At 45.7% G+C, this 18,787-nt stretch overlaps 1 protein-coding gene across 2 annotated transcripts in view; it reads left to right on the top strand.

The window, feature by feature from the left end:
* The window catches only part of MARCHF3 (membrane associated ring-CH-type finger 3), a 159,236-nt gene that overhangs the window by 132,474 nt on the left and 7,975 nt on the right, over positions 1 to 18,787 (top strand). For both annotated transcript variants that reach the window (XM_066382135.1, XM_066382134.1), the window contains exon 4: positions 11,248 to 11,457. In XM_066382135.1, the coding sequence (XP_066238232.1) occupies positions 11,248 to 11,457 (210 nt within the window). The remainder of the gene's footprint in view (positions 1 to 11,247; positions 11,458 to 18,787) is intronic.

Below are 18,787 nucleotides of genomic sequence, written 5' to 3'. Positions count from 1 at the left end.
CACAAAGCAGCTGTCTGCGGCAAGAATTACTTTACTGTATTTGATCAGGAGAATCAGGGTGAGTGGTCTTACATACATACGTATATATTTCACTTAAACTCACTTAATTTCTACCCAAAGCAATGTTCCAGTTTGGAAAACTTTATATATTGTTTCAGTTCCTAATTATTAATCAAAAATTAAATATTTTAGGAAACGGGAATATAACTGAACAAGCCAGGAGAATGTCATGTACTAACAGAGCTTACCTGCTAGGTCAGTGATTTTCAACCTTTTTTGAGCCGCGGCACATTTTTTACATTTACAAAATCCTGGGGCACACCACCTACCAAAATGACACTCTAACTGTTAGAATTTATTTAAAGTTTAAATAAATTACATTTATTTTTAAAAAAAAGTTAAATATAAAAGGATAACCCCCTCATATATACAGTCCCATGTAACATCCCTCATATATACAGTCCCACATAACATCCCTCATATATACAGTCCCACATAACATCCCTCATATATACAGTCCCTCGTAACATCCCCTCATATACAGTCCCATGTAACCCCTCGTATACAGTCCCACGTAACATCCCTCATATACAGTCCCACGTAACATCCCCTCATATACAGTCCCATGTAACCCCTCATATATACAGTCCCATGTAACCTCATATATACAGTCCCGCTAATAGATACTGGAGCTTTCATCAAGGTTGTGGGTTCAAATCAATTTGGCAAATACTCTCTCTATATAGAGACTGGACAAAATCAATTTTAGAAAATGTTGGTACTTGTGTAACATCATAAGTCCTCAGAGCATCTCTACTGTCAGATTAAGAAGTTTGCTTTCTAGGTAAGGATTCTGATAAATACTAGAGTTCTCCCTGAGGTTGTGGGTTCAAATCCCATGGTCAGCTGGGTGCAGGGGCCTTGGTTCTGTCTGTTTTGATGGTGTATATAGAGATTTGAGCTCTTAAGAAGATGACCCCTCAGGAGGCCATATACAATATAGATAACATTGTGATGCATTGTATATCACCCTCTGTGGGGGCCTCTTTTAAAAAGAAAAAGGTCAAATATCTATATACACCATCGGGATAGACATAACCAGCTGAGGCTGAGGCTTCATCTAGTGGTGGCAACATTTACCTCCAGTCCTGACCAGGATTAGAAATTGGGACCATGAGGAGGAGTAGCAGCTTCAACTACTCGCCGCGGCCACACAATGACAAGTGCGCGGCAGCTTAAGCGGGGACCTTCCTGGGTGTGGATGAGAGGCGGCCTACTATTGGTTCATCGCTAGTGGTTGGGATGAATCCTAGAAGGTGATTGGTCAGTGAGTGTTCCCTGTGCCTCTACTCTTCCTGTCGCTGATAGCTGGAGGGATTGTGAGGGGAATGTTTATGTTCCAATGGAGGCGGCTGGTGGCGGGCCAGATAAATAGCCTCCACGGGCCGTGTCTGGCACGCGGGCCGTAGTTTGGGGACCCATGTTTAATTTCCCCACAGCACATCTGACCATGTCTCATGGCACACTGGTTGAAAAACACTGTGCTAGGTAAATAAAATAAATAAAGTTATTAGATGGAAGGAGACTTGACCTGGAGTGGTGAACACACAATACAATATACAGATGATGTATTATAGAATTGTACACCTGAAACCTGTACAGTTTTCAACCATGTCACCCCAATAAATTCAGTAAACAGATAAAAAACTAATAAATAGATTATTTCTGACAGTGGTAAAAGTTATAAAGAAAGAAACAAACTGTTGTGGTAAAGAATGACGGGAGTGAGAGAATGAATGCGCATGGTTTGTGCAGGTCTCTCTGAGGAGGTGACATTCAAGCAGAGGTGTGACTGACGGGAAGGAACCACTATGAGAAGTAGAGTTCCAGGCAGAGAAACAGCCACGGCAAAGGCTCTGAGGCAGGCAGTTCAGTATTTCTGAAAGAGGAAGAAGCACTGCTAACAAGCATTGTGTGAGAGGGTAAGGGAGGTGCTTTAAGTTTTCTGTCGTGGGCCCCTGGGCAGTCTAGTTGAAGCCTATGGATATCAAAGCGTGATGCAGAGACATTGAGAAATGTTGATCAAGGGAAGTAATGTGATCTTGCTGCTTTACAGAAACTAGATTCTAGGATAACAGGAACAGAGGAGTGAGGAGGCTATCGGATGGCTCAGGTCAAAGGTGAGGATGGCTTGGGAAAGAGTGGTGGTACTAGAGAGAGACAGGTGAACACATTCAAGATGATTTCAGAAGTAACAGGCCTGCTGGCAGACTGGCTATAAAGGCCAGGGAAGTTGGGAGAAGGAGAATATGGATGGTACTGAGGTGTTGCCACATACTGGGGTAGGGCAACCTGGGAGAAAATCGATTTGTGGGAGAGTTGAGGTGACAGAGGTGAATCCAGTCTTCCATCACGGACCTTGTCGAGTGTGAGATGTTCACTCCATTAACGGAGAGATATCTAGTAAGCAGCAAGATACTCAGGCCTAGAGCTCAGAGGAGAATTGGACTGACAGCTGAGGCATATACTCTTTAGTTGAACCTGATGTTTTGAACAAAAGTGAGAACTTAAGACAGCTAGAGAGGGTTCTTGACTCCCCTCAAAGCTGTAGTTCCCTAACTTTTTTTAGGGAGACTCCCATGTTTTACTCCCCCAGAGGGATGAAGGAAATTGATAAAGGTCACCCAGCATTTGGGGGAACCAAGACCAGTGGGTAACTGGACGCAGTGTTTCGTCTCCTGCTTTAGAGGGCATGTTTTGTCCGCTGCACAGAGCTCCTTCTCCAGCCTTGTCCATTGTAGGAGCAAACGGAAACTAGCATCAAGATTTTGTGTAGCACTAGAGCAAGTGGAAGGAAAGATTTGCAAGAACAGCAGGCTGGAGATTTCAAATACTAGCTCCTCCACCTTCTCCTGTTGAACAAGTAACTTAACTTCACTGAGGCTTCATATCCTAATTTAAGGTGGTGATAATAACACCCCCCTGGTGTTACTAGATTCAGCAACAGTATCTGGCACTTAGTGGGTACTCAGTACATATTTTTGGTTGAACTAGAGTTTGTAATTTTTACATGCATTTTTTGTATTCTCTTTTTCTCATATATTTCAGGGTAGTTTTCCTCTAGGGGGAAAGAAAAAAGATAGTAATTGTGACTAAAACAGTGCAAAAGACCTTGAATAATTTACTCAATTTCTCACGCTATTTCATGACCTATGGACAAATGCATGGTATTCTGCAGCTATTTACATCTTGGTTGGGGGGGAAAAGCTTGAGCAAGAACTACAGGTTTTTCACCTTGTAGGGATAAAACAATGTGTAGGTATTTCTCTTGGAAAACTAAAAGGAGCAAACCATAAGGAATGCTGTCTCGAGTCTAGGAGGTTAAAAGCAGTGAACTTGACAATGTGATGTTTACACACCAATAAATATTCTCCTTACCAGTCCATTCAATACGTCTACTATTGTAAGATCATTTCTGGTCAAGGCCTCAATGTTTATTCACTTGTTTTCATTACGCATTCACTATGTTCCAGCACTATTCTGGGGCGGAGGCACACAAGAATAGACTGCCATCACAGAGCTCTCACTGAAGTGGGAGCACAAAATTAAAAAAAATCAACAGTCAAAGAAATCAATAGCACCATTTCAGAGTGTGTCATGTGCTGTGTAGAAAATATAGCCCGGTGATGTTCACAGGTGCAAGGAGTGTTTTCAGTGGGGAGGCACCATGTGAGCTGAGACCCCAACGATGAGAAGGAGCAGCTATGTGAGAACATGGGCGAAGCCTGTGCCCTCTGTGGGTTGGAAGTGAAAGGGAAGAGGTAGGAGGAGAAGTGGTCAGAGATGAGAGGGCAGGGGTGAGAGCAGGTCTTGCAGTCCCCAGGAAACGAGTTTGGCCTTGACTCTAACCCTTGGAGGGTTTTAAGCAAAGGAGTAACCTGATCTGATTTATATTTTTACCAGGTCTCTCTGTTGTTTTGGAGCTGGACGGTGGGGCGGCCAGAGTGGGAGCAGAAAGGCTGTGGCCTCCCCAGCAGACGATGCTGGCTCAGGGATGGCGGCGCTGGAAATGGAGAGAAGCGCGGAGTCCACATAGATGTTGAAGGGAGTGCGAATAGGACTTGCTGAGGGGCTAGGGGTGTGGGGCAGACACAGAAAGGAATCAGGATGACTGAGCGCCTGGGTGGGTGGTGTTGTGACTTACTGATCTGAAGGAGACTTGGAGAAGAAAGGGCCGTGGAGTAAAGGCTAAACCAGGAGTTCTGTTTCGGACAGATTAAGTTTGAGTTGTCTGTTAGTCATCTCCGGGGGGATGTTGAGTGGGCTGTTGAATATGCACATCTGGAGCATTGGAGAGAGGCCAGAGCTGGAGATTGACATTTTAAGATCACGAGCAAATCCTCTGTAAAGTTTGCATTTGAGGCGCATGCTCCAAGCCTGGTTTGATGGCTATCTAGAGCACGCATCTCCTCGCCTTCCCCAGAGTCAGAATTTCTTTCTGTGTGACTTCAGCTGTCCTGAAATTCATTGATAGTCTGTAGAGTTCAGGGATCTGAAACTCAGGGAGGAGTTTGTTTTTGTTCTCTGCTGAGTTTCAAGTTAACTGAAATGCGTGGTTTTCAGGTTTTACCTTCACTTTTAAATCATGCTAAGGACCTGTCACATATCTTTGATCATCACATGGCAGCTCCCCAGGCAAGCAAGGCAGTTAAGTGTTGGTTGTGTTGGGCTTTGAAAATGAGACCCACCCCAAGAAAGGCAAGTGCTTGGTTAATAACTCTGCCAAGTGTCAGATTAACAGGAGGCACTGAGGCAGACAAACCCAGGTGAATCAACAGTGTGAGACCATGCTCTCCTTTTTTTTTATCCCGCCCCATAAATTTGCTATAGTTCTATCAGTTGTTATCCCTTCTATCAGTTTCTTTCATTCTCATGATGGTTTCTCATTAAAGAGATTCATGGGGAAGGTTCTAATCGATCAGGGCTATTAGCCACCAAAGTGTAACCTGGTTCGAGTACAAACTGACCTGCACAATGTCCTGTCTACCTTGGGGATTTAAGCCGATTAACTCAGAGCCTGGGAGGCAGATCTAATGTCCTCGGGCATTGCACCCCCTTCACCCCTAACTACCAGTAAGGGATTTAACAAACTGACACTGTAATTAGATCCGAACCCTCCGTTAACCCACCTTGAAAATAACCACTAGTGCCTGGCTCACCGCGGATGTACATTTGCAGCCAATGAGCAATGCTGTCTCACTGGTAGCAGAAGGCACTCTAATCCCTCTGTGGCTCAAGCCCTGCGGTGCTGATTACCATGGGGCTTTCTGTTTTGTTTAGCTGGGTGGTTGGTTTGTGTACCTGTTTCCAAGAGTGGATCAATGTCATGGTTCAGGAACAAGCCAGCGACTGGAATGAGGTAGCCACAGCAAAATAGTTCACTGCCTGGACTTTCAACAGCATTTCTGCCTGCTTTATGGTTTGTTTGTTTGTTTTTTTAAACTTTTTGCAGTTTTATTGAAATTCTTGGGATGATGTTGGTTAATAAAATGATATAAGGTTCAAGTGTACCAATCTATAATGCATTATCTGTACATTGCATTGCGTGGTCACCACCCAAAGCCAGTCTCCTTCCATCCCCATATATCTTACCCCCTTTACTCTCTTCTGCCTCCCCTTAAGCCCCTTTCCCTCTGGTTATGGGTTTTTGTGGGTTTGTTTGTCTTCTTTGTTCATTTGCTGCTTTCAGTTTTATATCCCACATGTGAGTGACAGCATATGGTTCTTGACTTTTTCCATCTGATTTATTTTGCTTAGCGTGATGTTCTCAAGACCATCATGGTGTTGCAAATGGCCATGTTTCATCTTTCTTATGACTGAGTAGTATTCCATTTATATATGTACCACATCTTCTTTATCCAGTCCTCTGTCAAAGGACACCTTGGTTCTTTCCATGTCTTGGCCACTGTGAATAAAGCTACAATGAGCATAGGGGTACATATGTCTTTACGAATAAATGTTTTCAAATTTTTCTAGTAGATTTCCATAAGAGGGATTACTGAGTCACAGGGTATGCTTTATAGGAAGGGTGCCCTGGGCTGCCCACAGATCCCCTGGCCACAATATGGGTGGGCCCACCAGGTGAAAGATGCCATAAATATCAGTATTCTCAATCTTTGACTTCAGCTTTTAAAACACAGCTAACCAAGTATAAGCTGAAGATCAAGGTTAAACTAAAGAGTCTTCAAGAATAATATTTTAATTTGATTTTTTGTTATTGACTTTAGAGAGAGGAGAAAGAGAAAAGGAAGGGGAGGAGCAAGAGCCATCAATTTGTAGTAGTTGCTTTTCATGTGTGCCTTGACTGGGCAAGCCTGGGATTTTAAACCGGCAACTGCAGCATTCTAGATCAACACTCTATCTATCTACCATGCCACCACAGGTCAGGCAAGAATAATATTTTAGCTGCAAAAGCTGTCAACAGGCCCTGGCCAGTTGGCTCAGCGGTAGAGCGTCGGCCTAGCGTGTGGAGGACCCAGGTTCAATTCCTGGCCAGGGCACACAGGAGAAGCGCCCATTTGTTTCAACACCCCTCCGCCGCGCTTTCCTCTCTGTCTCTCTCTTCCCCTCCCGCAGCCAAGGCTCCATTGGAGCAAAGATGGCCCGGGCGCTGGGGATGGCTCTGTGGCCTCTGCCTCAGGCGCTAGAGTGGCTCTGGTCGCAACATGGCGATGCCCAGGATGGGCAGAGCATCGCCCCCTGGTGGGCAGAGCATCGCCCCTGGTGGGCGTGCCGGGTGGATCCCGGTCGGGCGCATGCAGGAGTCTGTCTGACTGTCTCTCCCTGTTTCAGAAAAATGAAAAAAAAAAAAAAATGAAAAAATGAAAAATGAAAAAAAAAAAAGCTGTCAACAAGTGGAAGGATGAATTAATTGGTATTTCACTCCAGGGGAACCATGTTAAGTAAATATTCCTTCTTGTACTGATAAAACAGTTAAATTCAACTCCTATCCCCTTTATCTGCCCCTCCTCCATATTGCTTTTGTTACTAAGAATGATGATATAATAGAGTGGTTAGGAGCAGTATTTGGAACTAGACTACATGAACCAAAGCCAAGACCAGTCCTCTGCAAGTTAGTTACCATAACTGCCCTAGTCTTCAGTTTCTCTATCTATAAAATGGTGGTGGTAATCATGGTACCTCTTTAAAGGTACCCCTTTAAAGATTATTAAAGAGTAAAACAGTTACTACATGTAGCATATAAAATAGTATTTGGCATGTTGTAAGGTATGAGGAAATATGCTACTGTCATCATTCATCATCGAGAGTCTTGAATGGGCTAGGTGCCAGTGAGATGAAGATAGGCTGTCTCCTCGGCCCAAGTGGGGAGATGGGCACACACACTTGCCCTCTGCCTTACCCTGCTCTTTATTGAATGTTTGGAAACGAAGATACTACTATAGAATGCACATAATACTCCATGTATAATAAGTATAACTGATAAGAGAGGCCAAAGACATATATGAGCTAGAAATGTTACTGAAAATAATTGAGATAACCTTTGTCTATTATGAATTAAGCCAAAATGCATGATAATATAGCTGAGATTAAACACCCAGACATTGGACCCCTCTCTCTCTTTTCTCTCTCTTTTCTCTCTCTCTTACTCTCTCAATGTTTCATACACAGCTAATCTACAATATATATTTATACAGGTAATCCATATTTATTGTAGAAAAATAAGATAATACATACAATGAGAAAAATTAAAAACCATTCATAATTCCATCACCAGAAATAGCCAGTTTAAAAAAATTTTTTTAAAGATTTTATTAATTGATTTTAGAGAGAGGAAAGAGAGAGGGAGGGGGCATAGGAGCAGGAGGCATCAGCTCATTGTAGTTGCTTCTCTTGTGTGCCATGACTGGGCAAGCCCAGGGTTTTGACCCCGTTGACTTCAGCATTCCAGGTCAATGCTTCATCCACTGTGCCACCACAGATCAGGCTTATTTTTAATTTTTAAATTTTCAATTACTGTTAGATACTTTAGCAGAGATTCTTACCATGGCATAGAGTGAATCTTTTCTCAACAACAGGTATTACCACTGGTCTTATTCTAGGGGTCTGCATTTGTGTAAGAGATAAAAAACACTTGGGATTCTGAAGAAGTCCCAGATGTTACCTGTTTAAAGAACTTTATACCTGAATATGACCCAGAAGCAAACCACACAAAGAGTAAGCTAAGCCAGCCTGACCAGGTGGTGGTGCAGTGGATAGAGTGTCGGCCTGGGACGCACAGGACCCAGGTTCAAAACCCTGAGGTTACCAGCTTGAGCACAGGCTTATCTGGCTTGAGTGTGGGCCCACCACCTTGAGCATGGGGTCGCTGGCTTGAGTGTGGGATCATAGACATGACCCCAGGGTCACTGGCTTGAGCCCAAAGTCACTGGCTTGAGCAAGGGGTCACCTACTCTGCTGGAGCCCCCTGGTCAAGACACATATGAGAAAGCAATCAATGAACTGAGGTGCCGCAACAAAGAATTGATGCTTCTCATCTCTCTCCCTTCCTGTCTGTCTGTCCCTATCTATCCCTTTCTCTGTCTTTTGCTAAATAAAATAAAAAATAAAGGGTAAGCTGAGCTGTGTGTGTGTGTGTGTGTGTGTGTGTGTGTGTGTGTGTGTGTAGTCAGGTCCACTTTTAAGCTGAAGTTGACTGCTTTCAGCATCTCAGCCCATTTTTAATGGAAAGCATTATGTTGGGCATTCCAGATCATTTAATATTTGTCTAGGCAAACATTCAAGGACAAACACCTCCCACAAAACTTTCTTCCGCGCCTTCACCCACCATCTCTCCTGCTCACAGCTCGAGTCTTTCCCTGCCCCTCACTGCGCCTTCCTCCACTGCCTGCCCTCTGTGCGGCCTTGTCTCTCCCTTCTCCCTAAGCAGGACAGTCTCTCCTCTCTCCAGTCAGCACCACCCTCCTTTTCCTTCTCACCAGTGGTTCTGTGGGAATTGTTGCCCTGGCCACCACTTGGGTGTCTGCTCAGCGACCCATAATGCTCCCACTTGGGAACCAACCCACAGCACTGTGTAGCCTCCCCATTTGTTGGTAGGACAAGATGGAAGAGAGGGGCCCCAGTATCTCTCCCCACTCCCATCTCATTACCTGTGTTTGACCCCCCTCCTTCTCTGGACTCCATGGCCTCTCTCATTGTTACATGAGAATGTGCTATGAGAATATCAGATTGTTTGGAAACAATGTTTTCCTACTAATCTGAAGCCACCAGGCCTCATTACCAGCATGCACTGACCCCAATATGTAAGTGTGACTTTTCTTAGAATAGCTTATGCAGAACATTTCAGCAGATATTCAGCAATTTCTCAAATGGGAGGAAAACAACCATCCTGTAGCAATTCAGAGCTCCAATATTTAAACAAGCACAAAAGTTTCTCCATCCTCCTTTCTTCTCTCTCTAAAATCAATAAATTAAAATAAAATTTATATATATATTTTTGTTTGTTTGTTTTTTGTATTTTTCTGAAATGAGAAGTAGGGAGGCAGACAGACTCCTGCATGCATCTGACCGGGATGCACTCGGCATGCCCACCAGGGGGCGATGCTCTGCCCACCAGGGGGCGTTGCTCTGTTGCAACCAGAGCCATTCCAGCACCTGAGGCAGAGGCTACAGAGCCATCCTCAGCACCCGGGCCAACTTTGCTCAAATGGAGCCTTGGCTGTGGGAGGGGAAGAGAGAGATAGAGAGAAATGAGAGGGGGAGGGGTGGAGAAGCAGATGGGCACTTCTCCTGTGTGCCCTGGCCAGGAATCGAACCCAGGACTTCCACATGCCAGGCCGACGCTCTACCACTGAGCCAACCAGCCAGGGCCTAAAATAAAATTTTTTTAAACCTACAGTGGAATACAACTTCACACCCAATAGGAATAGCTAAAATAGCAGAGACAGCCCTGGCCGGATAGCTCAGTTGGTTGGAGCATAGTCCTAAAGCATAGGGGTTGCCAGTTCAATCCCTGGTCAAGGCACACACAGAAACAGATCGATACTCCTCTCTCTCTTTCTCCCTTCCTCTCTCTCTAAAATCAATAAAATAAACATTAAAAAAAAGATGTCTGGAACGGTGCTAAGAAGGATGTTCAGGCTCCTGAAACATGAGGGAGCAGGCGTCACTGAGCTCAGGGAGTCAGGTGAGTCACTGTGTGTGGGTGGTCCCTAAGACCTCCCTCAGGCTCAATGATTCACTAGAAAGACTCACAGGACCCAGAAAAGCTCTTGTACTTGTGATTATGATTTATTACAGCAAAAGGATGCCAATTAAAATCAGCAGAGGGAAAAGGGGCATGGCGCAAAGTCTAGGAGAAGCCAGACATGAGCTCCCAGGTGTCCCCTCCCGGTAATGTCACAAATTACTGTGTGCTTAACTTTCCCAGCAGCAAACTGTGACAAAACGTACCAAGTTATGAACCAGGGAAGCTCACCCAAGCCTTGGTATCCGTGGTGTTTATTGGTGTCAGTCACATAGGCAAACAGCGCCTGCATGACTCACCTCAGCTACTCAGACTCCAGCCCCCCAGGACAAAAAGAGGCGTTCAGCATAAATCACAAATCACATCATTGGCATAAGCTATCTGATTATACTGGTGCCCCTGTGGCCCAGTGCCTCAAGCATACAAAACATTCATCAGGCTGAATATCACAAGGACTGTAAGAGCTCATCCCTTAGGAGCCAGTCTGGAAAACAGGTCTTTCTTGGGAATTGGCAGGAACTGAGCAATCCAGGCCTGCTGAGTTAACCCTTTCCTGCTCACGTTCCCTGAATCAAGACACTGTAAGGCTTTGGCCACATGACAGTACTTCTGGCACCTCAACTAGGTACCTTCCAAAAATAACATCCTCTCTACCTTCTACATAGAGTCCTTGTGATTTATACTAATAACCATTAAACTGTCTTCAAGAAGAGCAGGCCATCTGCAACAAGGACACATTATTATTATTATCATTACAATATAATCATCATCACTATTGTCATATTATATTATTATCATAATCTCTATTATTCAGGAGGCCGAGGCTTGGGACTGAGCCCTTAATGCTTTCTTGTGATCTCAAAACAAGTCAGAAGTGCCTTTTTCCCGGTTCTGAAGATAGAGGCAACCTCAGAGGAGTGTGTCTCCACTCCACGCCAGGGGCTTAACCTTGTCCTGTCTTTCTCTCTCCTTCTCCCTGGCAGTGGTTCAGAAACCCAGGCCCTCAGCACGAGAAGCGGACTCTGTTTGGAGACTTGGTGTGCTTCTTGTTCATAACCCCCCTGGCCACCATCTCGGGCTGGCTCTGCCTGCGCGGCGCCGTGGACCACCTGCACTTTAGTAGCCGGCTGGAAGCCGTCGGACTGATTGCACTCACTGTCGCACTCTTCACTATTTACCTCTTTTGGACACTTGTAAGTATGGCCCACGGCCCCGGGGACTCAGGCCAGCTGGAGCGGGCGCCCCACAGCTGGCACAGCCTCCCCTCTGGTCGATACCCTGTCTCGCCTGCTTGGTTCAGGCTGGCAAGAGTGTGTGTGTGTGTGTGTGGTGCATGAGCAGGCATGAGCTGCTGGGAAGAGCAGATCAAGGGAAGAAAAAGCCCCAGCTTCTGAAAGCCCATCAGTCAAAGGCACGCACCCTGGGCTTTTTCCTCCTCGGTAGTCTGGGCTCCATCTGTCATGAGGCCTGGCGCTTCCCTTCTCTTGCTCGCGCTCCTCGCTTTTGCTGGGATCGTAGTATATTGTGAACGATGCACTTGGCCGCTGCTGCTGTCACTGCCTGCGCAGACCATGAATCCTCCCGCGGGTACTTCCTCTGCACACCCCGACACAGCCTCACGTCGTCATCAGGTGCGGGCTGCACCGCGCCGGTGATTATTCTGTGCGGTGGGTTATTGACTCCCCTGCCCAGAAAAACACTAATGTCTCTCACTGAGATGCTGCCACCAAAGGAAAAACATTTCCCAGTAAGTGTTCCCGCTGGGCAGGAGAAGGAATTTTTAAACATCTCTGATTTGTTTTTGATTTTGTTTTGTTTTTTGTCCTTTTAACTTACGAAGTCAGGTGCGTGCTCAGGCACCGGTGAGCAGCACCACCAAGGGCAGCCTGGTCTCTCTTTATGCTGCCCTCTGTGACTGGCAGAGAAAAACATCGCTATCTAGAACAGTTTCAGAAACTGGGCCTCCTGCTTCCTGGCATTACTCTTCTGTGCCTGCTTGTTTCTAATCTGAGCACGTTCCATTGTTATTCAATATGTATTTCCTGTCTGAAGCGCACTGTTCCCATATCCCACGGTGTCAGCGCGTGGGAGCTTCCATCGCTCCTGTTTCCTCCCAAGCCTTGCCCCCCAGCGGCCACTCCTCCCACACCGACCACGACCCCTGCTCATTCCCTGTGCCTCCCTCAGGTGAGCGTGCTCAGTCAGTTAGTGGGGGACACATTTCAGTCTCCGTGAGAGGGACCCGGTGTGAGCCTTGGTAAACAGAGTGCTCTGATGCGTCAGGCTTTGTGAGTCTGGTGAACTTAGGCATTCTGTTCCCAGCTTAACGAAGCGCCCACGCAAAGCTCCCGTGGCCTCCTTTAGAAGTATATCCTAATGCATTGCAGATCCAGCAATGAGGCTGACTCAGAAGTCACAGGACATTGTGAGGGGAAGAGAGTTAGAAATAAGAAGCGCACAGTCTAGCTAGCACCGTCTGCAGTCCTTTCACTGCTCTGAGCCTCAGTGTTCCCGTCTGGGAAGTGGAAATGGTGGCAGCTCCCATCCGGCCAGCTTCCCCTGGCGCTGTTAGATTGAAACTAAAGAGTGCAAGGGGGATACTCTGGAAAATAATTTTTCAGCATAATTAGAGGTTTTGCTTGTCTACCATTTTGCTTAGAAGAGTTCCTAAAATGAAGGTATAGACTTTGAATACTGAGTGGCTTTCAAATCAGTGGGAAGGCCTTTCTGAAAACCAGCTTTGTAAAGCGTCCTCTTACCTAACAAGAACGGGGTGGGGGTTGGTGGGGGGGGGTCCTCTTACCTAACAAGAGCAGGGTGGGGTCCTCTTACCTAACAAGGAGAAAAGGATGGGGGGAGGGGGGCAGGAAGGAAAAAAAGAAGAACTTACCAAGAGAAAAATGGATGTGACCCTGCTTGATCTCCCATTCTCGGTGAAAGGAAGGTTCGGGTGGGAAGAGACCCGGAGTCGGCTCTTTCAGGAGCCAGGTGACATACTTCGTTCCACAAATGTTTCCAAGAGGCAGCGCAGCACAGCGAAGAGCATGTTTAGAATCCAAAGGCCCTGTGTTCAGATCCAAGATTTAGCATCCTGATAGCTGTGTGATGTTAAACAGGGTACTTAGCCTCTCTGATCACCTTTCCCTTTATGCAAAAAATGGAGGAAATGATTGCTAACCCCTGAGTCAATGGGCTATTGTGAGCATTAGGTGGGATAATGGTAACATGGGAACATACTTCAGAGCACCTAGCATAGGCACCCTGGACTTCCTGGCTCTCCCACCTGCTGTCACCTGCTGGTCCTCTACAACAGGCGAAGCCCCTGGAGGGAAGGAAAAGCATAGCTGCCCTTTGACTGGTGTGCAAAACTAGGCTGCGGGGTCCGCTCAGTGAGAGCTTACTGAGTCAACTCACTCCTTCCAGATAAATGCTGAACTGAGCTGCCCTGGCAAGAGCCGTAATTCAGAAGCTGACAGCACTTGGAAACTGCCCTCCGGCAGAAACCCACTGTAAACAAGCTGTCAGGTTTAGGGAGAATATGCCATGAAAATGTCTTAGATAAACAAACATGGTGTCAGCCCTGCTCCTCAGAGGAGCCTTCGGGGAAGGGCCTTGCGGCTATGCGAAGAGGGACACGCATCCACGCCGTGCACTTAGACGTGCGTTTGGAGTTCCTGGCCGGCTCACTCGGCCACGAGGGCCTGGCCTTGACACGGACTTGGGGAGTTCTGCCTTCCAAACCTGCTGTGTGTTAACACAAGCAGCTGGTCCCCAGGAGGCCAAAGTCTCAGAGAGGGGTGCCCCAGAACATCACTGCTCATGTCACAGGCTGCTTGAAGTCTGTGGACAGACACCAAATGGAATTCACATTAGCCCCAGTTTAGCGGTGCAAGAATGGAGGCACTGCACTTCAGTGACTGCAGGAAGTCCTTCCATTCACTGGGTCACTGGCGCAACCAGTGTCCAGCACAGAAACTTTGGTTCTATCGTAGAAACAAAGGAACGTTCTGAATCCTCTGGCTGACTCCCAGTTCGTGGATGAATCATTTAAATTCTCGTTACAAAGGGGGAAATCTCTAATAGAATACCACCCCTACTTGGTTCACTGTGGGACTGCTCCCCAATAGCCGTGGCACACCCCCCAATAGCCCGTGGCAGCATGGGGGTGTTCAGTGTGATCCTGAGCTGGGCATTTCTCCCAGCTCATGTGCACCTGCTCAGTCCTCTTCTCTTGCACGGTGCAATCAGAGATAAGAGAGCGGGACCCGTCTCTGCAAAGGCAACTCACAAAGCCCTGGCTCCATATAACCTCACGGTCATCCCATAAACTCCGGAAAGGGCAGAATAAAAATGCATAATGAGATTTCCCCAAGCCCACTGTGACTTTCCTGACCAGGAAAGGTGAGTGCCCCTCCTTGTGCCATGCCTGTGATCACAGTTCTTTGTACAGTCCTGGCCCATGATAAGTATCTTTTGGATGAAGAAATGAATGCAGTTTAAGAAATGCATCCCACAAGGCATAGTTTTATTAAAACAGTGGCCCTGCTCTTTCTTCCTCCTCGCTCCTTAAAACCTCGGAAATTTCAAGCAAGAGAGGTTCTGAGTGTTCCTATCGCTGTGGCTTCTTTTGGTTTATGTTTATTTTCCCCTCACTGCCTCTTCCTTTCTCTAAGTCAGGCCTCCTCGTTCCTATTCTATTCTGTTCCATTGCGGGGAGGGAGGGAGTGCCTTGGAGCTCCTGGAGACAGGAGCGGCATTCGGCATTCGCTCTGGGCAACTGCACACTGCGGTCCCTTCTGCACTGCCCCAGCCTCCTTTCTGTTCCCTCAGATGCAGTCGTCTGCTTATGATGCTTGCTTCTTATCGATTGGATTTGCCTGCAAACTGTGGGAGTTAACAGCAATCAAGATAGATTAATGTATAATGTGATTTCATTTGTTTCATCTGAACAACGGGGCTGATTTCTGGGCTTCCTGGCCGAGGAACCAGGAGACCGACTAGAGCGTCTCAGGCTGGGCTAACATACCAGTCACCCGGAGCCCTTGTTAGGTGCTCTGAGCCCTTAGGTCTGGACAGAGCCCAAAGTTCTGATATTCTAGTGAGCTTCCAGGTAATGCAGGCTGACCCACCACCACACGGACAGTATCACTGAAGAAGATAGCCCAAACTCTCTTTTCCCCATTTCCTACGTGTAAGGAGTGTCACACAGTTATCATCTTTTTCATACTTAACACATCAAAAACAACAGGCCACGAACATTAATTAACCTGTGTGCGAGGCACTGTGCTAAGTGCTTTTTATGTATTTCTGGTTGTTTTTCAGTTACAGTTGACATACAATACTATTAGTTTTCAGTATACAGCATAGTGATTAGATGTTTGTATAACTTATGGAATGAGCAACCTGATAAGAAGTCTAACCCATCTGACACCAAACATAGTTATTACAATATTATTGATATATTCCCTATGCTGCATGTGCTAAAGGCTTTTTATGCATTATCTTAGATACCATTATTCACATTCTACAAACGAGGGAACTGAAACTTGGAGATAGCAAGCAACCCTCCCAAAGTCCCAGAGCCACTAAGCAGAGGATGGGGATTCGAGCCCCATGTGCCTGCCCAGAGCTGAAGGCCTGCTCCCTCCCCTAGGAGAAGGTGCTGCCCACCTGCACCCATAGGCTTTCTAATGCCAAGAAAGGTAGAAAGCTTTCTACCTCTCTGCTTTCTAATGCCAGGCATGCCCGGCTCTTTACATCATGGATAAAAGAACTCTTGATTTGAAATTCAGCTTTCCTGTAATATTTGCAGATTCCAGACTTCTTGTACTGCCAGAGCTCTTCATTATTGCTTGTCTGTGTTCTACCTCTTCCCTGCCCTTGGCCCTGAACAGCAGGCTTTCCAGCCTGCCTCTTAAATTCATGAGTAGCACCAAGCAGCCCCTGGACAGAATAGATAGAACAGAATGAAGCTTAAAAGAAAAAGAAAAAAAAAAAACCCCTGACCTGCTTTGGCATGTTCAGGGCCTTTTGGAGAAAAGCACATCTGTGTGAGTTTAAAAGCTTATATTTTCATACCCAAATCTCTCTGGCACTCAGCCTGTGGCGTTTGCTTTTTAGCCTCAGAAATTTGAGTGAGTGGCTTTGAATTTCATGATCCTGCCATGAAGACTAACAAGCCCTTTCTGGTCAAGGGTCTGTACTCTCCTTCACTTCTACAAACGCTGACCTCAAACCACTGGGTCAGCCCACTTCCTGGCCTGTACTAGGGTCAATACAACCCCCCCACCCCAGAGGGTTGAACAGCCCCTACCTGGATAATTTGTCACCCAAGCCCATGGGCATCTTCCTTCTCAGTACCTAGTCCTCTGGATGCACTCAACCTGGATCCTGTCCCCATTCTAAATTTGTTATTTTTATTGATTTGAGAGAGAGAAACATTAATTTGTTGTTGTTCTAACCTGGCTTCATTTTTTTTATTTAGAAAGTTAATTTTAATGGGATGACATTGATCAGTAAGAGAACATAGGTTTTAGGTAAATATTTCCATAGCATTTGAACTTGATTGTGTTGTGTGCCTATTAACCACGGTCAAATCATTTTCTGACACTGTATATTTGTCCCTCTTTACTCCCCTTCTCTCTGGTAACCATGTCACTTTTATCTATGTCCGTGAGTCTCAGTTTTATATCCCACCTATGTGTGAAATCATATAGTTCTTAGCTTTTACTGATTTACTTATTTAGTATATGTTGTCAAGGTCCATCCATGTTGTCATAAATGGCATTATGCCATCACTTCTTATGGTCGAGTAGTATGCCCTTGTACATATATACCACGTCTTCTTTATCCAGTCCTCTGTTGAGGGACACGTGGGTTGTTTCCATGTCTTGGCCACTGTGAACAATGCTGCGATGAACATGGGGGTGCGTGTGTCTTTGCGTACCTATGTTTTTTTCTAGTTTTGAAGAAGGGATACCTTACAGTGAGGTAGGAAGCTACGGTTCTCTTTTTTGGCTTATGAATTTTAAGCAGCATCAGAAAAGATACCTAAGCCCTTTGCTCTCAGGAGAACAAAAGCACAAAACCAATTTTTGCTAGACTTATAGATTAGGTCATAAGATTGTATGGTCATCACAGAAGCGGTGAGGGAACACTGGGAGGAGCTGCTGACCAGGTGGCTCTTTTACCTTTTTTTTTTTTTTTTTTTTTTTTTAAATGTTCAGAAATTTATGATTTTTTATTTATTTATTTATTTTTATTCATTTTAGAGAGGAAAGGGAGAGACAGAGGAGAGACAGAAGGGGGGGGAGGAGCTGGAAGCATCAACTCCCATATGTGCCTTGACCAGGCAAGCCCAGGGTTTTGAACCAGTGACCTCAGCATTTCCAGGTCAATGCTTTATCCACTGCGCCACCACAGGTCAGGCCCTCTTTTACCTTTTGAAAACACCTGTCCTTCTCATCACCCTGTTCTAAGGCTAGGCTCAGAAGCACTCTACCTTTTGTATCTAAAGATGCTTTTTATTTTTATTTATTTCTTTTTAATTTTTATTGATTGATTTTTAGAGAGGGAGAGAATGAGAGAGTGGAGCATCACCCCGTAGTTGCTTTACTTTAGTTGTTCATTGATTGCTCCTCGTGCACGCCTTGACAAGGCAGTCCCAGGGTTTTGTACTCGCAACCTCAGTTTTCTGGGTCGATGCTCTATCCACCGTGCCACCACAGGTTAGGCAAAAAAAAAAATGCTTTTTATTTTAAATTGTGGTAAAAACACAACATTAAATTTACCATCTGAACCATTTTAAAGTATATCATACAGTAGTGTTAACTATAAAGGCAGTTTGTACATCTTGAAAAGTAAGGATGAAACTCTTTTGACTTTCTCAGGCAATCCATCAGTACTTTATGCCAGCCTTCTCCAAAACAGACCACACATGTAGCCATCCCATTCCAATATATTTACATGAGAAGCAAGTGCTTTGAGGGCACAGTGGTACTGAAATAAACCAGGAGTTTACTGTTCATACTGTCATGTATATAAGAGAGGCTTAAATCTTAAGCAGTGATGCAGTTAGAAAGCATAGGATATATATTCACCCATCCTTTCACTCTGCAAAATCTACTGAGGAACTTCTCAGCGCCAGACACTGTGACAGGTGGAGGGCGTGCAAAGACGGATACAACACAAGCCCGGCTCTCAAAATGCTTCTAGTGCTGGGGAGAAAGAAGCAAGTTCACTGGTGTACAGGGCCCTTGATGCCATGCTGAGGTAGGCACAAGGCCCTGTGGCTCAAAAAGAACTGATTAAGGGGGTTTGGTGTCCATGCCAAAGCTTCTCCCCTGGGAGCCACAGAATGCTAGAGCTGGAGGCAATTGGAGATCACCCACCAGGGTCACCCTGTACAGCTTTGCAGGGTTTCTGAGGCTCACTACAAAAGATGCCCTTCCTGTCACCGTCAGTGTGAATGGGGTCCTTTGAGTTGTGCAGTGTCCAACCTGCAGAAGACTCCATGAAGCCCCA

Source organism: Saccopteryx leptura, chromosome 4 (assembly GCF_036850995.1).
Source record: "Saccopteryx leptura isolate mSacLep1 chromosome 4, mSacLep1_pri_phased_curated, whole genome shotgun sequence".
Lineage (NCBI taxonomy): Eukaryota > Metazoa > Chordata > Mammalia > Chiroptera > Emballonuridae > Saccopteryx > Saccopteryx leptura.
Note: the sequence above shows the minus strand (reverse complement) of the source record. Positions and strands in the feature narration are given on the sequence as shown.